This window comes from Liolophura sinensis, chromosome 9 (assembly GCF_032854445.1).
Source record: "Liolophura sinensis isolate JHLJ2023 chromosome 9, CUHK_Ljap_v2, whole genome shotgun sequence".
NCBI lineage: Eukaryota > Metazoa > Mollusca > Polyplacophora > Chitonida > Chitonidae > Liolophura > Liolophura sinensis.
Window position 1 is genome coordinate 19,526,439 of NC_088303.1, and position 26,424 is coordinate 19,552,862.

A 26,424-nucleotide genomic window follows, 5' to 3' on the forward strand; every position below is an offset into this window, starting at 1 on the left:
GCACATACCTGTACATTATTGATACATTTTTAACAATAATGCAAAGATGCTTCAGAGACCTGTTGGATAAAAGAACTGTTGAATTTACATAATAATAGCATTTTATGGAAATACCTGGTAAAAGGCAGTGGTTTTCTTGCATGAACCAGACAGCTGTGGCAGCTTACACGTGGCAGTCAGATGTTCTTGAGCACAGTTTTAAACCCAGTCAAACAAACATCCAGAAAGTATTGCATGTCCCTTACTAGTTTTAGCTATCAGAATAGCAGTCATGGCAAAACCCATAACACAACAGAAAAGGCTATAATTTGGATGAAATGGAATGAAACTCAAATTTACCATTCTGCATATTTTGAAAATCAATCTGGAAAAATGTTTGGGTCCAAAAAACAGCCAAATTTTGTTAAAAATATATCAATATTATTACAACACAAGCACAAGTCTCAGAAGTACTGATAACAGCTTTCAATTGAGCCAGTGCCAGGGAAGTCACGAGACTGCTGATATTAAAGTCTTGTGTATATAGGACAGCAGACTTCGATGCAACCCAAGAGTCCCGCTTACAAGGCAGATAATGTTAACACTTTTAACAGAGTGCTCTTTCTTGTGTTGTTTAGTGGTGTAAGCATGTTCATTAGTGTAAAAAACAGTAATGAACAGAACACAATGGTGTACATCAAGAAGATTTAATTGGTCCAACACAATTGATCCCAACATATTGTTAACATCTGAACACAGTAACCACACAGCTATTTGAGGTATCTGTACAAAGGAGCGATATTGCTATAGATAATAAACATTCATGATCTCTTGCGCAATCAGCAATATGCTGACATGGACAAGATACAGTCACAGGTATGTACATGATGGAGGTTATAAAAATCAGAGTATAATCTATACATCCATCTCCATGCCACAGGGGAAGTAATCAGTGTGTAAAACAAAGTGGCAGTCAAACTGGTGTAAAACACAAAAAAATGTATAATGTGACATTATAGTTTACAAGCCCAGGAAAGTACAATTGAGGTAAAAGTATGTTGACATAAAAATGCATATGACATTAAAACTTCCTTTAAATACCACATCAACTAGGCTATTTTGTCCAAATATCCAAAAACAGCCCAAACTTCAAAAATCATGTACATGTAGCTATCAAATGTTGTAGGCACTGCATATGTGAGGCACAGCTCACTACAAACGGTGATCAAAAGTCTCTCTGACTTGTCAAACATCATGGAGATAACCGAATTATCCAGAGGTCCGCACACACATTTATACAGGTGAGTCACACATCTGTAGATCGGTATACGCAACTGTACAGGTGGGTCATACGATATCCAGAGGTCAGCACACCCATTTATACAGGTGGGTCATACAACATCTGGAGATCAGCACAAGCAACTGCACAGGCAGGTCATATGATATCCAGAGGTCCGCGAACGCAACTATACAGGTGGGTCATACAACATTTTGAGTTCAGCACACACAATTGTACAGGTGGGTCAGAATATCCAGAGGTCAGCGCACGTAATTATACAGGTGCATCATACAACATCTGGAGGTCAGTACACGCAATTGTACATACAGCTTTCAGAGGTCATTGCATGCAACTGTACAGGTGGGTCATACAACTTCCAGATGTCAGTGCATGCAACTGTATATAGATGGGTCATACAACTTCCAGATGTCAGTGCATACAACTGTACAGGTGGGTCATACAACTTTCATAGGCCATTGCATGCAGATGTACAGATGGGTAATACAACTTCCAGAGGTCGGTGCATGAGACTGTATACATGGGTTATACAACTTCCAGATGTCAGTGCATGCAACTGTATAGATGGGCCATACAACTTCCAGAGGTCAGTGCATGCAACTGTATAGATGGTTCATACAACTTCCAGTGGTCAGTGCATACAATTGTACAGATGGGTCATACAACTTCCAGAGGTCAGTGCATGCAACTGTACAGATGGGTTATACAACTTCCAGAGGTTGGTGAATACAATTGTACAGGTGGGTTATACAACTTTCAGAAGTCAGTACAGGTGGGTCATACAACTTCCCGAGGTCAGAGCATACAATCAAAAAAGTGGGTCATACAACTTTCGGAGATCACTGCACACAATTGTGCAGGTGGGTCATACAACTTCTGGAGATTAGCAGTTGCAAGTATAAAGTGGGATAAACAGCAATGTGTAAACTGTAAATGTTATGGTTACATAATGGCCATAGCAGATTCACGCAACTTTCCAAGGTCAATAGTTTTAAAGGTGGCTCCTTAAATATTCGGATATTTGCAGTTTGAAAAGCTGGGGTCAGTTTAAAGTTAATTTAATATATTATATTTCATGCAGCTTCAGGACATTTAAAGCAACAGAAAGGCAGACATTATGGAACAGACCACTCTTCCCAAAAGGCTATTATACAAAGTTTTCTTTTACTTCTACAATTCAGTGATACATAAGATTGAGATTTGCAAGTCAAAGTTCATGATACTGCTTTTTGATATCTAATGGTTTATGATTTCCTGGCTGTTGCTTCAATTCTGAATTTGAAAATTCTCCAACATATAAGATGTACTGTTTTCAAATGGCTGAATGAGTCAGTTACGTATTCAATGATTAATACATCTGGCATGCAACCAAAAAAGGTTTGCTTCTGGTATGCATTCACACCAAACGCTTGCTGTGCAAAATTCGATAGCATCCTGTCAGCCCTCTACCCATATTCATAACACAGAAAACATGCAAGGCAAAATAAAAAACAAAATAAGATTTCAGCTTCGCAGGTCCATTTCCCCGTGAGCTCTACTGGCTTCAGCTGACTCTGAAATCTACATAAACAATTCACACAACATTCCCAGAAACAAGGTAACATTTCCTGCTTTTATAGACATTTGGCGTTCTCAAGAGAACTACAGCTTTCCTGTTCAAACACTTTCAAGCTTTTTGCAGGAAATTTACTCTTTCCAGAAAAGCCAATACTTGCACCAACAGCGGAACATCAGTTTTCCTGAATGAAAGACAAGTGAGGATGATGTAGGCTAGCATGCGATATATATGACAAAGCTAGCTGTCAATATCACAGTTCAGACTCCATACATTCAGTACTCTAAAAGACTATTGCCTGCCTTTTGACAGTTTAACTTGAGGACTAATCACTGAACCAATAACCTTTACTCAAATGTTCAAACCATATTAAGTTGTATCAAATAAACAGACTGTATAATTCTATAAACACGGTCTTGTTCTGCTGTCCCAATGATGAAGCACTGCTGCCCTAATTCCTAAACCTTTTTGTATACGAAACGGCAACTTTCAGTGCAATTTATGCACATTTATAATTTTGTTTTTGGTGACAAATATACACTGGTTGGATTGGCCAATTTCAGGACACAGAAAGTATAATTTTATCAATCTACACAAAATGGTGCCGTCAGAATATGCTTGAAACAACAGGTTGAAAAAATACAGTACATGTAACCTGTTTATGTTTTTGTTTTGATCATATAACTTACTAACATATGTTTGTAGCTCAGTGATACATCCACGTGTATTTCCAATCAACTGATGATATCCTTGGGCAGGATAGAACCAAAAAAATATACCAGAAAGACAACTCTATATTCCTGTCCCGCAAGGAAATAAACCCTATCCAAATATTCTAAAACAATACCAATTCCCCAAACAAGACCGCAATAGCAGAAACCTAGTTCATAAACAATTTACAGCGTATATGTTGCTAATGTTTCAAAAGTGTGACACAACCACACACATTCATTACAGTCCAAACAATTACCTCTAACAACCATGCATATGCATGGAAAAGCAAACAGATACATGTACTGTTTATAGCTATACATGTATTCAAAATTTTTGCATAGATGTGTTCTTTCCAAAACAACAATTATCCCAAGCCAACATCAATGATACTTTCCCAATTCACAGATGTATGGTTCTGACATCAAGTATGAGACCCAGTCTCTTATCCAGAACTTCATTATGAGATTGGATGGCATTATCTCAGGTCCTAACTGTATCTGCTGTTGAATTTTGTCGAACTGACACTGGTGCCAGCAGCCCAGACCAGCACGTGGTCCAGCAGATCCACGGACTGGCCGTCTCACAACCCTGACTGAGATCACAGAAATGACAAAGTCAACTAGAGGTCACTGTGGTTGTCTTCCCTGGCATGTCCGACAGCACTGGGCGCCATATTTACGGTCAGCACACATCTTATGTTGAAGCACCAGGTTGCACCAGTTGTATTTGTCAATGCAGAAGGGATCTAAAACCACAAAATGGGGAAGCAGAGAACGTTAAATTGTGAAAAAATGAACTATAGTACATACATGTACATTATTATTAACACTAAGATTTATATGAATATATGCCTTTATTATAATACCATGAAGATTTTCCGTTTTCATTTTCTAGAGTACATGCATGTACTTTCATTCTGTCCATTCACACTGACAATATCTAATTTAAATGATTCCTTTCTCATTTTGGCAAAATTCAGCTCACTAGGGAGTTGTCACATACATGAAGTATCATAACAAGCCCCAGGGTATATGTATGCCATCATTTATACATGTGACACATTGGCAGTTTTATACTGTACATGTCCTGCATCAATCAGAAAGCAGAGGAATAAACCATTCAGACAGATTGTTATACATATTACAGCCTAATACATAAATCAATGTACACATACAAATGTACAGTGCGTAGACTGGTTGTTAACATTTACTCAGAGAAGATGATATCAAAGGCAACTTATTTGTAATTTACCACATTCAGGATAGTAAGAAACCTTCAAATGTGTCTGCTTTCAGTCAAAGCAGATCAAAGCTATGTACTCTCTCTTTCATGCGTAGGTACATGTGTACCAGATAATAACAAGAGTCATCGCTTTATCATTCAAATTTGGCAGGGTTTCTGTGAGTACGATCAGATTAAGGCACATTAATGGTTTTACCTCCAAAATTACCTATGGCACTAATGGCTTTTCAAGGCAAAACTATAACCATGCATGTATTGTTATTAAGAAATTCTTGTTGACACTGTATATCTTACGAGCTGACAAAGATGGATAAGTGTGCTTTTCACTGAGCCATAACAGAAAACACACAAAGCAATACATGTCACAGCCTTTAATGGGTGTACACGTGTAGATGGAGGGAGATCAGTGCCATGTTTACTGACCACTGCGCTGTGAGCATTCCCCCATCCAGCAGACCCTGACATGTGTGGGCTTTGTTGATTGGATACAGCCTGTGGTGGAGACTTGTCTGATTGGGTCTTTACATTCAACTATTCTCCTGAGAACACCTGAGCCACAGGTCACTGAACACTGCGGGAACAAACACAGAGGTAACCATCCATAAAACAAACAAAAATTACCTGTAAATTAGTGATAAATTTATTCTTTCTGCCTAAACAGTGGCATTAGAATTTAGAAAGCTAGAAAGTATGATGCTTAAAAGAGAACCCTAACAACTTTATTTTCACACTAAATGATCCCTAAACACAATATTTATGCTAAGTTTGTATGTAAACTGCATTTAAAAAACTATTACGTTAACTAGTTTCAGTCAAAAAAATCCATTAAAGTTGGACCTTCTGCCTATCTTGTCGACCACGAAGCCTTGACCGGGTGACGTCATGCTGTGAATACCCGCATGGATTATGTATTGAAAACCCCTGCCAAGCATAGTCGAATCCATACATTCGGCCTATCAACTGTGTGCTTTTCCAGAAACTGTATCTATAATTATCTATAATAATCTATAATTATCCCTACATGTAAACCTCTTAATTAGCACCCTGAAAATAGTAAAAGTGAAACAGTTTTACAACAAATATTCTGAAAGATAGGCTACCGGAGTTGTATTAGATCTGGGAAAAGTGTGTACAGCATAGCAACTAGACGGTCCGATGACTGATTTTCTGCTCACATATTAGCCACACAGATAATAAAAATGCACTCTCATCTGGTTTGTCTGACACGAATTGGAGATCCACCCAATTATGGTAAAATTTCATATGGTTTCACAGTTAACAGACTATACATTTTTACAGCCAAGTTGAGCGATACCGGCTGTGACATGAGGATCCATGCAGTCGGGTCAGCCGATTTTGACATTCTGTCACTCAACGTCGATGAAACTAACAATCAAGCTAATCTTTTATATTTCCAAAAAGTATCACCAACAAAAATAAATAAGGTTTGGATCATATCAAATGGATCAAATCATATCAAAACAGCAATTGGTAACACACAGAAATGCCAATTTAAAATTTGTCTGTGTTCTCGTCACGGGCTTCAGGGTACAGCATGTCAGTATCACGTGCGCACAGTGACCTGTAGGTGAGGTGTGAACTGAGCTGGAGGACCGCCCTGAAGACTCGTGGCTGTTGTAGGGCAAAGGCTAGCTGCTCCCTACTATTCGCATGACAACCTGCTGTTTCGAACAACCAAGTAGCTAAACAACTTCTGCATTCACGGATTGATAATCTGGATGTTTTTTCCATTTTGCTTTTTTGGGGGGATATTATAAAGCTCTTCCTTCGGCCTTTTCTTTTACAAGTTATGGCTGAATTAGCAAGTCTCATATGACAACGATCAAGTACCCTGTAACCAAAGGGTGTTTTCGATGACATCTGGTGCATACTTTGTAAATCTGTGCCTTTTTAGGTCATGTATGTAACTTTACAGTATCCTGCGTTGTGTTACTGCAGTCGCAAACCACATTTGGGCAAGGAATAATTTCGGTATTATCTGTAAAAGTATAGCGATTATTTCCTGCAGTCTGTGTTGTACATATACAGAAGCCTCTGATGTCTGCAGTGAATGTACCCATGTCTGCAGTGAATGTACCCATGTCTGCAGCGAGTGTACCGATGTCTGCAGTGAATGTACCCATGTCAGCAGCGAGTGTACCGATGTCTGCAGTGAATGACGTCACAAGGTCAACTGAGGCTCGATCGTAGCAGAGTAGATTTTCTGATGCTTGATGACTAAATTCTGCCATTTTTCTTCTGTTTTCGACATTTGAAACCATCAGAATGGATTCAGGGCGTATCAAACTATCTACCTGGGATTGGAAAGATCAGCACTGGGGATCTACTTTAACTAAACAAATACCAATTTCTTTGTTTTGATCTACCATGACTGTTGTTAAGTGGAAAAAAATGTTAATACACATCACAAAAATACTCGAATGCTCCTACTTTTTTTTCAGCTTTCTGGCTCTCTTAATTGTGATTAATGAAGCACTGCTGCAAAATAACTTGAAAATTGCTAGTATATGATGAAATTTATTTATGTTTACTTTTATATTAAAAAGTATTAAGATAGATGCAAAAACAGGTAAATGAGTAACACCAGGACATTCAGAGAGAATAAGATGAAAACAATACAGGATCACCTTAATCTAGATTTGTTCACAGGCTCTTCGATAAATCAAATTACAGTCAAACTGACAGACAGCTTTTTTATTTCATGGATGACATGCTCAAGAATATTTCAGCTATGGTACCAATTTGCGGACAATTTCAGGAGTGGAGCTGAAAAAAATCCACAGCACCTCACCTGGTACCTATACAAACCACTAAAGGTAACACAGCAGACAAACTAGGAAGAAGATTTGAAAATAGGACTATTTGTCATGGATTAGTCCCATTCAATTAGAAATCTATTTATGGTGAGGCCAGCAAGGATTGAACCAGGTACTCAAAATGCCTGGGGCATACAAGGATTGCATGATGCTCCAAGTCCTCAAGCCAAGATAATTTACAAATACACCAAAGTACAAGTAGCAGGGATTGGTCACTTACAGCAGACCACATGTGAGTATACATGTACTTGAATGGGATAAATCTGAGTGCACCACTTGAGGCTTTCTGCTGACAGTATGAGGGGAAGGGGGCAAGTCAGAATCATTTCAAAATATACCAAAGTACTAGCTGCAGAGATTGGTCACTTACAGCAAACCACATGTGAGTATACATGTACTAGGAGGGGACAGCTCTGAGTGCACTTGAGGCTTTCTGCTGACAGTGTGAGATGGGGACAAGTCAAACTCATTTAAAAATATACCAAAGTACTAGCTGCTGAGAATGGTCACTTACAGCAGACCATGTGTGAGTTTACTAGGAGGGGACAACTCTGAGTGCACTTGAGGCTTTCTGCTGACTGTGTGTGGTGAAGGGAGCAAGCCAAGGTCGTTACAAACATACCAAAGTACAAGTAGCAGAGATTTGTCACTTACAGCAGACCAGGTGTGAGCATACCAGGCGGGAACAACTCTGAGTGCATGTGAGCAGGACTTCTGATGACAGCGGGAGTTGAGGGGGCGAGTGGGCTTGTCCAGGTGCTGACAGTATTGTTCATCCACCACTGTCCTGTTGTAGTGCAACGACTGCTTCACGCATGTCAGTTGTCGGGTCCTCACCCCACGGCCACAGCTACTGGAACACTAGGAGGAAGACAAACAGAATGAGAAACTACCTGTATCATGTAACATGTGTCTCGTGTCTCCCGAATGGTTCTTCATTGACATCAAAACAAACACGTATTTAATAGCTGCTTGTTTAGAATGCTGTAAAAGATGTTTCAACACAGCCATATTTAATTTAGTTTTTAAAGCACACAAAAGTCACAGAGTTAATTAGTATCACTACGTCTTTACCAATTATTGAGTACAATAAGTAGTAACTGAGAGTAAGGTTGGACTTTAATATTCCACCTTAGAAGAATGGTTGAATGTGTTTACAATGATGCAATCAAGTCAACAGTTGCAGTGATTGGGACTACATCTTAAACTACTATGTTTATCCTTTCAACTACTATGCTAAATCTATACCATCATACCAAACAGTTTTTATCTCCACAAAGCAAACATAAATTATCAACAAATTCAACTTGTAAGGTGTTACTTTGGATAAAATTTGAAAACATAATTCATAAGAATTTGAACAGTGAACAGTACTGTTTAGGACACATATGAACTTTATAGAAATTATGTAATAACCTCTTCAGATCAAAATACGATGCCAGTAATATCGCCAAACTAGGTACTATGCGGCGATCGGATTTGTTTAAGATTTTGGGTAGCAAAATTACTTTAGTCCCCTTACTGGTACACACCTTTCCCCAGCGTGTTGTACTTCCACTTGAACCTGAGAGGGCAGTGCAGCACGGAGCAGGTCTGATGGTGGGAGGGCTTATCTGAAGAAGGGCACATGTTGTCTGGCAGCTTGTGGTATCCTGACACACTGCGACTACGACACCATACCTTTCTCTTCTTCCTCCGCTACCACAAGTCACTGAGGCACTAGAATATAATATCATGAATGACAGAATGAAAACTTAAATCAATTTAATGAAGGCATAACTACTGTAATTCTTCACCTTTTTTTCATGTTTGCAATGTATTTATTCAAGCATTTTCTGAAGGCATCATTCTGTTTAGACTGATAAAATCACTTTTTGAGAAGCAATTGGGCAATCAAACCAATGTAGTTTCGTCTCCAAAATCAACGTCAAAATGTGCATAAATTGCACTAAATGCTCCATCTTTCATATGCAAAAATTGTGCAATTGCCCCATTTACAAATCCATGAATAAGTAGCTACTGATTCTACTGATTCTTGGTTCCAGGAAAGTAAGATGTGATATTCAAAAGTATATTGAGAACAACAGTTAAACTTTAAACTGGCTCACAATCTGAAACCAACAATGTTCATTCATCAGGCAGTGCAAAATGACCAACAACATGCATCAGATGCGAGATTGAGGAGACGGTACCCACTTTTGACCACTTGCCCGCGTGCCAGGCTGGGGGACACTCATGCTGATTACACCGTCTCTTCGTCTCAGGTTTGGACTGATGATGACAGTGCTTCCTCTTCAGCCTCCTGTCATGATTCAGGCGGACTTTCTGCAAACATCTTATCTTGCGTCTCTGTTTGCCGCCCCCACAGCTCCTACTACACTCTCCCCACTCGCCAGGCTCCCACCTGAAACACAACAGAGAGGACAGAAAATTACGTCACCATATCCAAACAGTGTTACTATTACCCAACTTTACAACACCATTGAGCGCACACGCTTTCTTGCACAAATTCGATATACTGTTTGATTAAAGGATTGAATTAGAAATAAGCGACTCCTCATACTAACACCTCGAAATTTGTATTGCACAAGTGAAGTACAGCCATAACTGTCACAGTACTTTAATTAGTACAGACAAGCAAATAGCCATCTTCACACAAACAAGTCTGCAAGTCTGAAAGGCTGTATTGGTTATTGGAGACATTGTTGGGGAGGGGGATTCCATTTTCGTGCTGAATATTTGCATGTAGATTTGATAACAGTGTGATTTAGTGTCATTCTTAAACATGCTCATACCCCAATGATGTCTCCTTGTTATGTTGCAGGCCTGTCTCAATGCAAACAAATTGATAGTGACGCCTTAATAAAGCACTAAGCCACAGAATCTCGACACAACGCCCCTTGCACTCAGACATGATGTCTTAATCCTTACTGGCACATGGACCCACTCCAATCAAACGTCCAGCAGTAGGACCTTGATTCTACTGTCGTCAAACATTTGTTTTTGCCCAGGTTATCATTATGATGTCGTAATGAGAACAGAACATTATAGGTGCAACCAATACATTGTCACATTGCCCTGGGCCCGTTTTCACAAAACACTCTTAACATTACGTTCAATTAACTACTGTGGCAACTAGTACTGTAAGCATTATAATTACGCCATCATGGTAGTTGCAAGCTTGAACATTAAGAGAGCTTTATGAAACTGGGATCTGATCTGTCACTCTACCTTGGTCTGCAGGGATGTTGGTTACAGGAGAAGATCCCAGTCTCTGGTTTAGAGGATCTATCACAGTATCGTGGATCCACCTCTTCCTGATAATCTCTGTGACAAACAGCCTTGACTGTTTTCTGACCTGACAAATAGAAATGCACATCTTACCCTATTTCTTTTAATTTTTGGGACAACTGGTATGCTCATTTTAGCCAATATATACATGTAATTGTAGCAGGAATATTGAGTTTCTTTTTTCTCACATGGTTAGATTATCCAATGAACAACACATTCATATCTTTCCTTTACCAAAAGGCTGGTAAAGAAATGGAATATTCTACTTTCAACACTACGAATATCTGTCCCAAAAATTAGAAGAATTAGGTATTAAAACATGCAAGTATAAGTATGAGGTATTCAATCATGATCTTGATGATAAAATTAGAAACAAAAGAAAAAAACAGGATTTTGACAAGGCTACTATACAGCTCGCCTGTAGGAGATACAAGAATGTAAAACTTAAGCTCAATAAATAAAGTACATGTACCTAAAGTTAAACATTTACCTTATAAACATGGACTGCAAAAAGCAATATGCTGTCGTTATTCACAATAATTAACAGGCAGAGAGACTGTGGAATGATGGAATGTCCCCCTCATGTTTTTGTGCTTTTCCTGTTAGCTAAATCCCTAAGTTCAGTACATCCAGTACTTTCTGAGGCCCTTAATATTTATCGTAACATTGATCCCAATGCACATCAAGGGGAAAAGCCATAAATTTTGTAATTAATGGTAGTCAATATGCACACAGGGCATCAAACTTGAAAAAGATCTATGTACCTGACTATGGGGGAAGTTCTTGTGACATTTTACTAGCATAACGTCTATACTCCTGTAGAAATAAGAGCTATTCCAACCTTTAATAATTAAATGTAGACTGTTTCGAATGAAAAAAATTTGTGATGAACCTCACAGACCCCTTAAGTGGTCCAAAAATCCCACTGCAGATTTTTAAACACATGACTCCATTCACTTAATGAAAAAAATAAAAGAAAAATCTCAACTAACATGAAAATATAGTATTGAATATAGTTTTAGTGGTCTTTCCAGTTTTGACTTTGTTCATATCCTCTTTTCTTTAAATACAATATCAATACAGGGTCAATAAAATACACAAAATGAATCCTTATAACTGGCAAACTTTTAGCTCTTTTCAAACAGTGCTGTATATCAACAGCATAATCAAATTATACGCTCTTTGCATAAAAGATAAAGAACTTTAGTACCATGGTGTAATAGTGAGCTTTTCCCAGTCCTTGTAAAAGGAATGACTAGCGTAAGATTATTAGTAAGACTAATAAGTATATGAACCAGCAATGGGCTCGCTACATAATGGGCCATTACACAACAGGGTATGTCCACAAGGGCAGCTATTACATTGCATCTTTCCTCAGTAAATTTGCACTAACACTGTGGAGATGCAGGCATAGTGTCTTAATTTACACATTTACGACCAGCCGATACAAAACCAGAGACCGATCAACATATCATTAATATGCAGCTTAGAATAAGTCCTAACATACAAAAGTATCAAAAAGCTTCCCATTTTTCTTCTTGTGGAATAAAAATGTATTTGAACTACAGTTTTCCTTTGATCAGTCTAGATATTAGATAGCCAGCTGTCATGACATCAACACTGATAGCTCTCTAAACAACTTTGTAGGGGGACAAGCCCAGATAGGAGGCACTAAGCTGGTCCTATCAGGCCTATATTCCCAGTAAGTCTATCAACGAATTTAGTTTTAAAAAACAATAGTCATCATTAGAGTAAGTTTTCATTTATCCTTTAAGAAGCCTTGACTCTGTAGTGTGACATTTAGCAGTTTACCTGAGGCACAGGGCTCGCTGCAGGCTGACACTGACACACTCCACCTATATGTATGAGTCTTCCTCCCCACCAAGTCCTCTGGACTTTTCACCAGGGCATACTCATAAATCACACCCGTGTTCTCTCCCTGAACCAAAATCTGGACCAACCGATACAACAAGACTCAATCAGTGATTTAGCACAGGATTTTCTACGCTGGGCTTGTTGAAAGAATATATATCTTGAATGCACATTCCCTACAAAACTCACACTTTGTTTTGGGTGATTCTTTAGATATTGGATTTATATTGTGTTATTCAGTGTAAATCCTATTGAACCATAGTGTTAGCTCCGGTCCATAGAGTTGCCTTCCTATCATTTTACTATTTCCACCTAATTTCTATTGAAATGGAGTAGCACTTTAAAACCACACTTATTATGTTACAGGGTTTCCACCAGAAAATATATTTTGTGTTGTATGAGAGCCTGCTGACAAGCAAGTTGGATGAACAAAAATATGTGACAAAACTTACCCGTCATGGACAAAAGCCAGACGAATTACTAGCCAAGAAATCGACGGTGAACTTTTAAAACCGTGTAAGGTCTAGTTCACAAAATATGAATATGGGAACAGAGCCTTTCACCGACGTGCTCAGTGGAACGAAAATATGAGGAAACACGAGGTCACCAGCGAAAGTCAAGTGAATTATATTCGTTGACAGTTTCCTGGTCCACTGGACCATTACTTTTTTTATCTCATTACTTGGGACATATGAGTGGTAATTCCACAATATCTCACTCTTAAAGTCACACTCACAAATGTTACCACATCTTCATTTAACACAAGCAGCTATTTTTTTCACGCATGGTGCATGCGCATCTGTGGTTGACGTTTCGGTAGTTAAAAAAAAATTGCAGCCATGGTGTCAATTTCTTTTTTAAAATCATCTGGAACTTTATACTTCTACTTCCCTCTACAATCAGCTTTCAAAACAACATTGTTGCCCATTTTTGCGTGCTCAGCTGTTCTATAGATACTGAAATAACGTTGTGATATATTTTTACATGATGTCAGATTCTCTCTAGATGTCAACATGATTGACGTACCAATTAAGGTCAATCGGGCAGACAGCACCTCGCGGTGAGTAGCTGAAAGCATACCTTCTTTTTGAGTTTATCTGAGATTTTCTGAGGAAATATGAAATAAAGATCACTGTCAATGGTTGCAAAAGTTTGCATAAATGTCTTAGCTTGCGGACAGACAATGTATTCAGTGGATTAGGATATAAAGTATTGCATATGCACCAAAACTTTTCGATGGGGTAGCTGAATACAGACAAAATGTCATAATCGAGTGCACACATCGTCCAGGCTATTGATGGGCGCAGTCTCCGTGTATCAGTATAATATAAGCTATCCTTAATTAGAGCAGATTTTCGGGCTACTAAATTACATTCGACAACGGCTTTGTGGTCTTCTGGACATTTTAAATGTGGACCAACTGTTTTCGCGTGCTTTGCATGAAAACCTATGATTGACCTTTCCGACCATTCCAGGAACATCATTTCGCACATCGAATGTTGATTTCTTGTCACAATTAAAACCATTTTCCCAAAATTATTGCCGTATAGAGGTCAGTCGAGTAGACCATCCTTGGACCAGACTTTGGGGCTATTTTAGGCCTATATGCATTCCAGCTATTACGCTGGAGCATGTTCAGCCATTAGTGCTGCATGTATTATTCTCACATGCATTAGGTCATTGGTCTCAGACACATTCATAAAAAACACAGAAATTTTCACAGGATGCAGGTATGTGACCAGTCGGTGATGTAGCAGATACACCAATGTTTGGTGAGCGTGTGAATTGGTTTGTTTGGTGCTGTGACTATTTATTACCATCAACATATCAGACTGAAAAAGACGTTTCTTTAATTTACTTTTTTTTATGCCTGAGGGGGAATTTTCGGTAGCTCTTCCAGGTGAATGGGTCCATTTACCAAATGCAAAACAGGCCTAGTGGAAACCCTGTATTAAATATCATCCAATGGTATTCAACACTTTAAGTCTGATCCACACAAAAATATTAAAACATATATGGTATTCCTCCTAATCAGAAGTTTTTAGACAATTTTCTCAATAAAATAATGTTTTCACAGTATGCCTTTTGACAATTTGAGTCATGCAAAGTTGTCCAGACCATAGGACATTTGTTTAACGTGTTCTCTTACCTCTAAGACTAAGTCTTCCTCCAGTGGACCAGCTGATGTTAGTGTCTCCACATCATCATAAGGTCTCTTGTACACGAATTCTGTACCCCCAAACTTGTATAAACCTGGCCATGCCACATTCCTCTGGCCGTTTAGGTAATACTGGCCATAGATGTTACGAATGGCCAGGTAATTCATGGACAATGTCTTCTCACGAATTGAAATGCTTCGGGCTTCTTTTGGCAAAACAACGATGGGGAAGTAACCTATGGGCAGATATTTAAGACTGCATCAGATACACAACCCTTCACCGTAGTGTGTGCAGTAGGGCTGGAATGGTTAGGGTGTATCTCTGTGTTTCAGATGTAGTATGCATTCAGTGGATTTGAGAGGCATGAAGCATAAAGATGAGGTGTACTTCAAGTGTAGTTTGGATCTAGTGCCAGATATATAAATTGCACATTACAAGCAAGTACGCACATCTAGTACACCAGCATCTAACTTGTGTACACCTGGTCAGGTTTGACATGTTTGGTTCATTCACAACTACACAGGACTACGCCTTACTGTACAGTATAGACCAAACATGATTAAATGCCTGTTTTCATCTCACTCATATAATAAAAACATTCCTTGCTAATTTTACCTGGAGTGGCTTTTATTAAGACTGAAATGCTTGGCAACAACCAGTTCTTAAAACGCCCGATCCACGTTATCAATATGAGCAGTTCAGCTGGATACTCAAGCTTGGCCTAAGTTAAGATTTAATGCAGAGCAAGATTATAAAATGGAAACGTTTACACCTCAGATATTGTCAAATGATGTATACTTCCTGTCTGTTATACTGCACATCAATAAGATTAAGTGAAAAAAAATCACCTAAAAATTGCAGCTTATGTCTGATACATATATGATATAAATTGAGAAGTGACAGCTGCTGGTAATTACGAGTCGCTCTTACTGTTTCTGAGAGGTTGTTGAGAAAATTCTCCCTTAATCATTTTACAGGTAGAGTTGTCCCCCCTGCACTCCCCACACACATCAGTCTTTGATTCAGATCCTACAATTCCATCACAGCCCACAGTCTGGAACAAAAAACCGCTTAATTAATAAACTTATATGACTGCAAATAAACTGAGCTTAGCATCTTTTGACACTCTGTCAAGCATTGCTAGAAACTTAGCCATCCATTCATTTTTTAAAAATATATAAAATATAACTGCCACATGACTGGTAAATATACAGATTTTAAATCTTAAAATCAGATTTTAAGATCATTTAAATCTTAAACAGATATAAACATGTATTCAGAAAAGATAAATGAAATTCAAAAAGTCCTTGTGACTAATAAGACAGCTGAGAACAAATTACGCATGAAACCCACAGTATATCATATATTTATTCAGTTATTTCTTGGAATGTTATTTAATGCCATACTCAAAATTTTTTTCAATTATATGATGGCATTCAGTTTTAAGGGTGAGGGTAACTGAGGTGCTGGGGTATAAGCCATTTACCTTGATGTTAATTACTGACAAGCTTTCCCAGTTGTGACACCACAAATTAGACTGCCCACTTACCCTCACCAAAGGCACCCCAAAACAAATGAGACAGGGGAATCTCAGAGAGCAATTTCCCTGTCCAAAACCAGGATTGAACCTTCACTTTGTGTAAGTTTTAGTTTGGAGTTGCATGTCATACTCACTGAATACTGTTTCCCTTTACCGTATACATTGTACACCTACAATACAAAATGATACCAGCTAATACAACAGATGCTTGGCTCACCTGGCATTTGCCTCCCACACAAATCTCATTAGGGACAGTGCTACACTTCATGCCATCTACAGCAGCCAGTTTCAGAGTAAAGATGTATGTTCGTGTCTCAGCTTTACAGTACATCTTACAAGGCTCTTCCGCTGTCAAATATATGCAGGCAAAGAGGCTAAAATAACACAGTTACTAAAAGCAAGAAGGTAATGACCGTATATGACTCCTGCTATTACAGATAAAAGCTTTATTATAATTTTTAAAATCTTTATTACAAAAACCTTTGACACATGTTCTTCATATTAATTCACATAAAGTGAAATTATAATATTATAGTGAATGCACCTCTCCTCATGCTTCATTACAACATGCCCTTCAGGATAAAATGGTCACAAATATGTCCGCCAAATTTTTCAGAAATCTGTTGTTTTACACACATCTGTTTGTATACTCAAAAGTATACGAAACCTTCAGATTTTGCAATCAGAAGCTACTCAGATAATATCATGTAATCAATCAATAAAAATCATGATATTATGTTGATCTGGTTCACACTTAACATCCAGTATCAGACTATGTCTGTTCCTATATTACACCTGTCACAGGCAACCAGTCATGTCAGTAGCTAACTTAATCATAATATAGTATGCAGTTTTGTCCCCCAACAACATAGTAATGAGGAGGCAGCATTGTATATCCTTTTACATGTTGATGAATGTCTTACTAACAGTGTATTTTGAAACTGTTAATCACCAGAACTTAGTTTCTCAATACACTGTACATACAGGTACATGTATAGTCATATATACACCTAGGTTCCATCCCACACAGTATTGCAGAGCAGACGTTTTTACATACACAATTACAACCATATTTCACATCTTAACTACATGTATAATTACAGTCAGCACTTCACTGTGTGTGTTGGGGGCTGGGGGCCTAGTCTCATACCTACACTTATACAACTGAATGTTTGGGGTCCAGTGAAGCAGCCAGCCCTGGAAAGGCTTGGCATTGTAAGATCGGCACTGCTGAGCTGACATGTCAGTCTCCCCTTCTATGCAGGCCTGCAGGGAAAGAATTATCATTTTGAGAACAGCAATGCTGTACAATGTAATGTTTAAATGATAATCAAAGTGTTGTAAAGTGTTTTACTCTTAGAAATTAAATACTGTACACATTTCATTACTTCAACCCAATATAAACATCGAGAAGTCTACTGGTAGGAGGTCTCATGTATAACCACGTGAAAAACAGATCCATACACCTAACTTGTGCTGGTAATTCCTGCTGAAGAACACTATGACAATCTATTAAATAAAAATTGAAAAAAAAAAAAAAAACATTGAAGGATGTACACGCATTTCATATAAAGCATTTTTGGCTAAAAACAAATTTACATAAATATATAAAATATACCAGTTTTTGGAACTAAAAGCAGTACCAAGTGATTCAACTATGTACAGCCAGCCTCTCATCTTACCTCAGTGTTACAGATTTTGTGTACTTTGTGTGGGCCTTGACACCGATGGCCTCCATACTGTGCCCTGCAATAACAAACACCTGAATTAACCTAGGCTCACCCCCCTGTATTCACATTTTCTGGAGACAATAAAATACATGTAGGAAGCAATACTTGGACCATTTTAGTAGTAAATTAATCCATATTCATGATGGGTATTTAACAGTTGGCAATATTTCATATATTTGACAATATTCAGCTCAGTCATTATAAATCACCCATTTTAATTTATCATAAAGAATAGATACAAGTATATCAAATGAAGGCTGACATTGCCGTGATTTGCAAACTATGACAATCAGTGAGGGTGACTTACAATGGTTTATTGCATAGTCTCTCCTTAAAGCGAGTCCCACCACCACAGGTTCTGGAGCACTCTGTCCACCGGGACCATTGGGACCAGCCACCATGGATGGGGCGGGGACCCTCAGGCCCAAACCTCACACACTTCCCTCCACGACACCACTGAAACAGAGAACTTTGTCTATGTACACCATGGAAGGGTAAGAACCTCAGGCCCAAACCTCATACACTTCCCTCCACGACACCACTGAAACAGTAAACTTCATCTATGTACACCATGGACGGGGTACACCACTGAAACAGAGAACTTCATCTATGTACACCATGGAAGGAGTAAGAACCTCAGGCCCAAACCTCACACACTGCCCTCCACGACACCACTGAAACAGAAAACTTCATCTATGTACACCATGGAAGGGCTAAGGACCTCAGGCCCAAATCTCACACGCTTCCCTCCATGACACCACTGAAACAGAGAACTTTGTCTATATACACCATGGAAGGGGTAACGACCTCAAACCCAAACCTCATACACTTCCCTCCAAGACACCACTGAAACAGAGAAGTTCATCTAAGTACACCATGGAAGGGCTAAGGACCTCAGGCCCAAACCTCATACTTCCCTCCACGACACCACTGAAACAGAGAACTTCATCTCTGTACACCATGGAAGGGCTAAGGACCTCAGGCCCAAACCTCATACACTTCCCTCCAAGACACCACTGAAACAGAGAACTTCATCTAAGTACACCATGGAAGGGCTAAGGACCTCAGGCCCAAACCTCACACACTTCCCTCCACGACACCACTGAAACAGAAAACTTCATCTATGTACACCATGGAAGGGCTAAGGACCTCAGGCCCAAACCTCATACACTTCCCTCCACGACACCACTGAAACAGAAAACTTCATCTAAGTACACCATGGAAGGGGTAAGGACCTCAAGCCCAAACCTCACACACTTCCCTCCATGACACCACTGAAACAGACAACTTCATCTAAGTACACCATGGAAGGGGTAAGGACCTCAAGCCCAAACCTCACACACTTCCCTCCAAGACACCACTGAAACAGAAAACTTCATCTATGTACACCATGGAAGGAGTACAGACCTCAGGCCCAAACCTCACACACTTCCCTCCACAATACCACTGACACAGAGAGATTCATCTACAGTATGTACACATGTGTATAACATCAGCCATTAACCTCACACGCACTCTTTCCTCTACAGTGCGAATAAAATCCATGAAAATAGAACCAAAAATTAACTTGTACACCCATCATTCTCAAACAACCCACACTCCACTCCACAACACCACAGAAAATGAGTACAGATGAGATGATTAAACAGTACAAACAATTTTGTATCACAAGACACACCATACATATTTAGAAATTTCCATACTTATATTTAGCATTATAATCCACATTTATATTCACATCATAATCCACAGAGAAAAAAATCATGTACATTTACATTTATTCATGCATATGTAAAAATCTTGCTGCTTTATAATTGCACAAAGGGGTTAAGACATTCAAAGGGCAAGCCTGGAAGCCATGTTCTTTAATGCTTTCCACATTCCTGAAGAAGCAGAGGGAGAGAGCTGCTGAAAAAATACTGATAAACATGTACTTGTAAGAACACACTCAAAATCAGTCAGCATGTTTCGTAGGTTACAACTGTCATATCAGGCCTACGTCAAACTTAACCCAGAAGAAAAAGTGAAATCCATGTACACTGGACCCGATGAAATGCTGTTTCATACAAATGGCACAGTAACCATGTTAGAAGAATCTGGCATTTCTGTCACAGGATTAAATGGGAAAATTAACTGCCACTTGACTTATATTAAAAATGAAAGTTCTAATGAAATTCAAGACCTTTGTATCTTTAGCTGCCCGCACTTCAATTATCAACGCCTTCTCACAGCTTACACCACAAGGTTACCAAAAGATAAACAAACTCATGTCACATATCAAGTCATAATTGATCTGGCACATGGGCTTTGGAAAAAAGGGAACTTGCTCTGGATAAGAATCTGTATAAAGGTTGTGCTGGCATGATACTGGGCTGACACTAATCAAGGTGTTGAAGTCTTGGTTGTAAGGTCTTTACGTTTGATATTCACTGTGACAACATTTCCTTGCACCACAAACTTACTCTGTTAGATCACAGAGTCACTCTTAATTCCCACCAGTCAGGCACAACTATAACATAAATCAAGCTACAGGGAGGCCAGGCAGCATTTTTGCCACATGCAGCTCTAAAATGAAGCAAGTCCCTGGCCTGATGTACATTTCTGTGTACTTCTTACTAGGAAGTTACTGAAATGAAGGCACAGATTTTACCCAGACCATAATTATTAAGTGCATGTTTTTTTTTTTTCAATTTCTGTTTTTCTCTCACAAATTCATTTTCATTTTTTCTGACAAGCTGTTGTCTCTCTCAGAATGACCTATCACACATTAGTATTGGAATAACTTAAACATTGTCAAACTTCAGGATACCAAGCAATATTTGAAGTTATTAAATATCTTAATTAAGATGACCAACCTTAACTGACAACTACAGTTCACTCTCAATAGGTTATCCAGAAATAACAGGCACAGGGAAACCACTATTAGCACACATTATCAATCAATCATAATCAATCCCGAACGTGCAACACTGGCAGACATGGTTCAACTTCTGAGTTGCATTTATCATGCATGAAAAAAGAAAGATTTGTATACATGTAAATTAGTAGTGGCCAGATTAGGTGAATCTAGGTCATACACACATGAAACAAGAACAGATCACATGGCTAAATGAATTCCAGAGAAGCAACTGTTCACGACACAGGGAATGCAGAAACAGATGTACTCACTCGGCTAGAGCCACAAGATGTCCCTCTGCTGACGGCAGAAACTTTGTCTCACATCTCTGCTTACCTTGGTAACACCATAAAACTTTGCATATATCCTGCAATTTACCGTAAAGGAATAAATCTCTGATACGAAAACATGTTTAGTTTTATTTTTTTTATTCAGTTTTTGTTTTTAAAGAACCATACTAACGAAGCGATATCATCTCAATTACATGCAACCTTCCAGAAAAGGGACATTTTTAAATTCTGTAGAATACAAAACATCATGGATATTCCTAGCATTTGCTTTCATCCTATGCCTTAATTACTTTTGTACTACTGTTTACAACATATCCTTTCATGACTGACTCACTAAAAAAATACTATACTAGTATGAATCTTTAATTTAACAAATTTTCACCATTTCTTACCTTGCCAAAGTCATATGGGCAGTAACTGGCAATGTTGTCAAATTGCCATTTACACTGGACATCAGCATTATACAGGACACCTGGCAGTTTGTCAGGGAATTTCAGCTCAGCAGACTTTTTGGGTATGTTATCCAGACATCGAGCTTGGACAGTGCTGTAACAGTTCAATGTGAGAATGTCTTCAACGCATTAACTCTGATACTAGCCATTCACAACTTAAAAGCCAAAGCATTTAAGTTTGTTGTTTCAACTGATATATTTTACTCCTAAATGGAGTATATGCATTCATATACTACAGACCAGGATATAATACTAAGGTAGTTTTCTTTTTGTCCTGATGAGTAAAAACTGATTTTATGCAATGAATTCAGGAAAATTACTAAAACATGGCTATGTATGAATGCTGTATGTGACACTTACTTGAGAAACCTGAGAAGATAGGCACGGCTACAGACGGACCATTTGAGACGTCCATCTTTAGCCTGAAGAGCTGGTGCCATGATTGAACCTCGGGTGATTTTGCAGAAGTTTCCGTCTCCATCATGGTACATGCCAAAACTGAAAGTAAGTAAAAAGAAAACATGGAATCATTTCCTGAACACTGAAAACACTGTATACTATTACATCTAAACACATAGAGGAAGTCATACCCTTCTGACCAAATGAGCATAAATCAGAGAGTAACAAATTAACAGAGTACAGTAACTTATCTTAATCCGTCCTTTATTGACTAACACAATGCAGAATATTTTTTTCATTATTAACGTTTTGGAAATCAGGATCAAGTGAAGTTTGTTTTAGTATAGTCAGTGAACATTCAACTGCTTACTTGTGCCCCATCTCATGGACAATGGTGAAAGCTGTAATCAGACCAGAGTCTTCGTTCACTGTGCAGCTCCTCAACCTGTTACACATTCCACCAATTGGAGCAAACCCTGCAGCACAATACAATATATACACTGTGTACTCACTTTGCTAATGTTTCAATTGTAACTACTACAAGCCAGCTATACAAGAGAATACATACATGTATACCCTCATTTGACTACTGTTCCAAATGTTGCCAATATATGAGCAACAGAATCTACTTTCATTCACTTTCAGATGTACATGTAATAGGAGCAACCCTTGCAAGAGAATACATTCAACCAACTCCTTTTACTAATATTTCAATTGTAACTACTATAAGCTAGCCATGCACAGAAAATATACATGTATACCTTATTTGACTTTTGTTTCAAAAGTAGTCAATTGGATTCAATTGATTACTTTCATTCATTTTATTCTTATTTCATTGTAATGGGAGCAAACCTTGCAAAAGAATACATTCAACTACATGTAACTTTTGTCTGTGAGCAACAACAACTAAGACAAAGGAATATTTATAATTTTTGTTGTTATCCTGGTTTTCAAATTAGTTCAGATTAAGGAAAGGTGTCCTAGAAACAATGAAGATATTCAGTTCTCAATGAACGATTTCTTTTGGGTTACTGATATGAAAATGGTGGATCAGACAAACTGACAGGTAAGCTGTATCTATGATCCCTCGTACCTAGAAGGTCTCAGGGACTGTTCTGGTCCCTACCTAGTGTGTCACAGGGGGCCTCCTTGTTGGAACAGATATCCATCGCTGTGAGGAGGACTGCATGGTCATGCCGACCACCATGCTTACCCCCCAACACCGCTTGCCATGTACAGAAACTGTTCAGGGTCTTGTCTGCATGGTGTTTTATTAGGAGGCCTGGCTGCAAAATATGCAGAAGGCACAAATTTGTGAGTGAGAATTTCTGAATTATAGTATTATTAAGGAGAGTAAGTATTTACTTTTAACTGGCATTCAAAATCTGATGATACACACAATACTATAAAGGAATTGATGTTAAATAATTCAATACTACATTCATTCTCATACTTGCTTCAAGCGTATATTCTGAAGGCCTACATGAAAGGAAGTCTTGCTGTGAAGAAAGAGTTCTGCTGGATAAATCTAAATGGCTTTGAGAGTTATCTCCCCCTAAATTAACTTACACTTAGTACATGACGACGTTGATAAAGTACATTACTTGAATGCTAATTGCTCTATTCTTTACAGCAAATGTGTTCATTTCCTCTCGATATTGCATGTAGTCTGTAAAGTGTAAGCTGCCTACAAACAGAGGTCCACTGGATTCTGGATGATGTCCATCATGATTACAGTTGTGGTTTTGAATTGAGATTCATGGAAATGAAGCTTCTAAAATATATCACAACTTTCAACTGCCATTTTCCTTGGTTTACCCTGCAAATTTGCACTCCTGGTCTTCATCACAGCACTAAAAGCAATTTTAACACAGTTCTCCTTAAATCCAAGTACATCCTTTAACACCTTGGTCCTATATTTACATAATCTAAGGCTTACCTGATCGTTCTCCAAAATCACCAAACCCACCAGCACTATCCTGATTGGCACACCTATACTGCTGTCTTGGAAAAGTTGTGATACCTGTCAAGTCAAGAAGTTGATATTAAGGACAGCTCTATTGCCTGGCAAACTTTTGTCTCACATCTCTTCCTATATGAGTACACAATGTAAGACAGTGAGAGATCTACATGTAGATGTACCATAATTCGGTAACCTATTCAACCAGCTGAGCAGCACTCCTGATCAGAATGCTCAAAGGAAAGTTGACAAACAGGGTCAGGGGGTTCTAGGGGACTCTGATCCGAGAAATTGAACAGTGCACTGTGGGCAGTTCATGATTCTCACCCATAAAAGTATAGACAATATAGAAAGTTAGCACGTGGTCAGCGATATGCATGGATAGACTCTCACCAGAGAAGGGTCGGTGTAGGCTTTGAGTGGTCAGTCTGAGTAAGCACACAAAGCAAAAATATAGGTCCTTTCTCTCAGGTGATTTCCTGGGCCACTTTGTCTTTTGTGTACAATCACTATTCATCATGTAAAATAATTTATTATGTAAGCTCATCTGTAAGAGTTTTTGTGCTGCAAACATAAGTGCAGGTACAGCGAACAGGTTAGTGAAACACTGAATTTCCACTCAGCCTTTTGTCTTGGGAGCATGTGAGCTGATGCAACGTGAGGTAAAATTAGCGTTCTGTTGTGGGTAACCTGATCGACCCGCTATATTTGGTACGACTCTAACTTTTCTTTTTTGAGTTTCATTAGGTTGAAAACAACATTGTTAAAAACATGCCACTGTGCTGCTCCGATTTACAGAAGTTAGACCTACATATTTCTTCTCGTAAGAAAAGCCCACATTGTTTGCATCAAAACATACATACGTCTTCACATCTTACCATGTAGGCTTTCACGATCTAACAATAGCATTGTGTGTGATTTTCAAATTTTCAATAGCATTTTTCAAATATAAACAGCCAAGCTGTATTGATACACAAATCACAACTTCCCTCAGCTCTGGGTATAGCCTTTGAAGTTCCCACACTGTTTGTAGGAATCACAGCAGAGACTTGATTAAACCACCTACTGTTTGGTAAGTGAGTAAGATTACATGTAAGTGTTGTGGGTAACATTATCATACACCTATACCGGCACATGACTTAATGACAGCTTTTCTTGAATGGTTTAGTAACAAAGTCAAACCCAAAGTCCAAATTAAAATGCACAGGCTCTTCCACTAGGCACGTGACAGTATGTAAAATTTTGAGCCTCCGTCTGCTAGTCTAAATCTAGCAGGTCAATAAAACAGTTTTATCTAATTGGTTATTGTTGAATTTTGTAAGCTGTCAGCTACCTGTAACGCTCACGCCACGTGACTGAGTTCCCAGAAAATGTGAGTAGGAATAGATTTAGCCTTGCATTAACACGTTTACAATTGTGGCAATATGAAACTAGTATTAATCTGTGCATGTTGAGTCTGTGATCGCCATTTGATGAAATCAGCAATGTCTGGAGATCGTTCTCATTTACCTATGCGAGCATAATGCAAATTTACTGATGTACAGACATGTCAATCGGCTGTCACAATAATGCGAGAATGAGGTTAGAACATGTGTTAGCTTTGGAAACTTTGTCCCGAGTATGTTTATGTCTGTAACTGATGGTTTCCGAAATGAAATGGCGAGAAAATAGAACACTTCTAAAATGGGATGAGGCTTGGAAAACGTCCTACTGTATTTTATGGAGCTTAACGACAGATAAGTCAGTCAGGTCTTTATCGCTGAAATATGTTTGCACACTGGTTAGTTACGTTTATTTATGGGACTATGAACAAACAGCACTGTTCCTCATATAATGCATTCACCAATGCAGTGTATAGCTGACAGCCAGAGAAGCAGTTGTTAGCTTGCCAGTTAGACTGGAACATGCTTTCAGACAGTTTTGAAATTTACAGGTTTGCAAACAACTGTGGCTTGACACTTGTGTATTATATAAAGGTGCTGTCAAGCCTGTACACACCGGAATACTGTCATCTCACGAAGTATGTGCACTTCACTCTCGTGGCAATGTTTGTCTAGCCATCGGTCGAGGCGAAAATACAATCGCTGAACCCACCATTGTTGCACTGTTTTAAGTTTCGATCATTCGATGAAAAAGTGGCAAATTTCATGGTCTGGCACACAGCTGTGGCTTGACCCCTGCTGGTCGAAAAGGTCAGCAAATTACGGGACA

The 26,424-nt window shown here is 38.6% G+C and overlaps 1 protein-coding gene across 1 annotated transcript in view; it reads right to left on the bottom strand.

The window, feature by feature from the left end:
* Positions 1–1,586: 1,586 nt before the first annotated feature.
* Positions 1,587–26,424, bottom strand: part of LOC135475674 (A disintegrin and metalloproteinase with thrombospondin motifs 18-like) — a 68,620-nt gene continuing 43,782 nt past the window's right edge. Inside the window, 20 exon segments of the mRNA XM_064755604.1 lie at positions 1,587–4,290; positions 5,211–5,358; positions 8,279–8,485; positions 9,157–9,343; positions 9,789–10,028; positions 10,856–10,982; positions 12,728–12,866; positions 14,937–15,181; positions 15,877–16,000; positions 16,704–16,834; positions 17,641–17,752; positions 18,169–18,232; positions 18,524–18,672; positions 21,385–21,410; positions 21,413–21,479; positions 21,795–21,948; positions 22,215–22,352; positions 22,624–22,729; positions 23,380–23,539; positions 24,193–24,276. Of these exon segments, the coding sequence (XP_064611674.1) occupies positions 4,172–4,290; positions 5,211–5,358; positions 8,279–8,485; positions 9,157–9,343; positions 9,789–10,028; positions 10,856–10,982; positions 12,728–12,866; positions 14,937–15,181; positions 15,877–16,000; positions 16,704–16,834; positions 17,641–17,752; positions 18,169–18,232; positions 18,524–18,672; positions 21,385–21,410; positions 21,413–21,479; positions 21,795–21,948; positions 22,215–22,352; positions 22,624–22,729; positions 23,380–23,539; positions 24,193–24,276 (2,727 nt within the window). The 3' untranslated portion in view covers positions 1,587–4,171.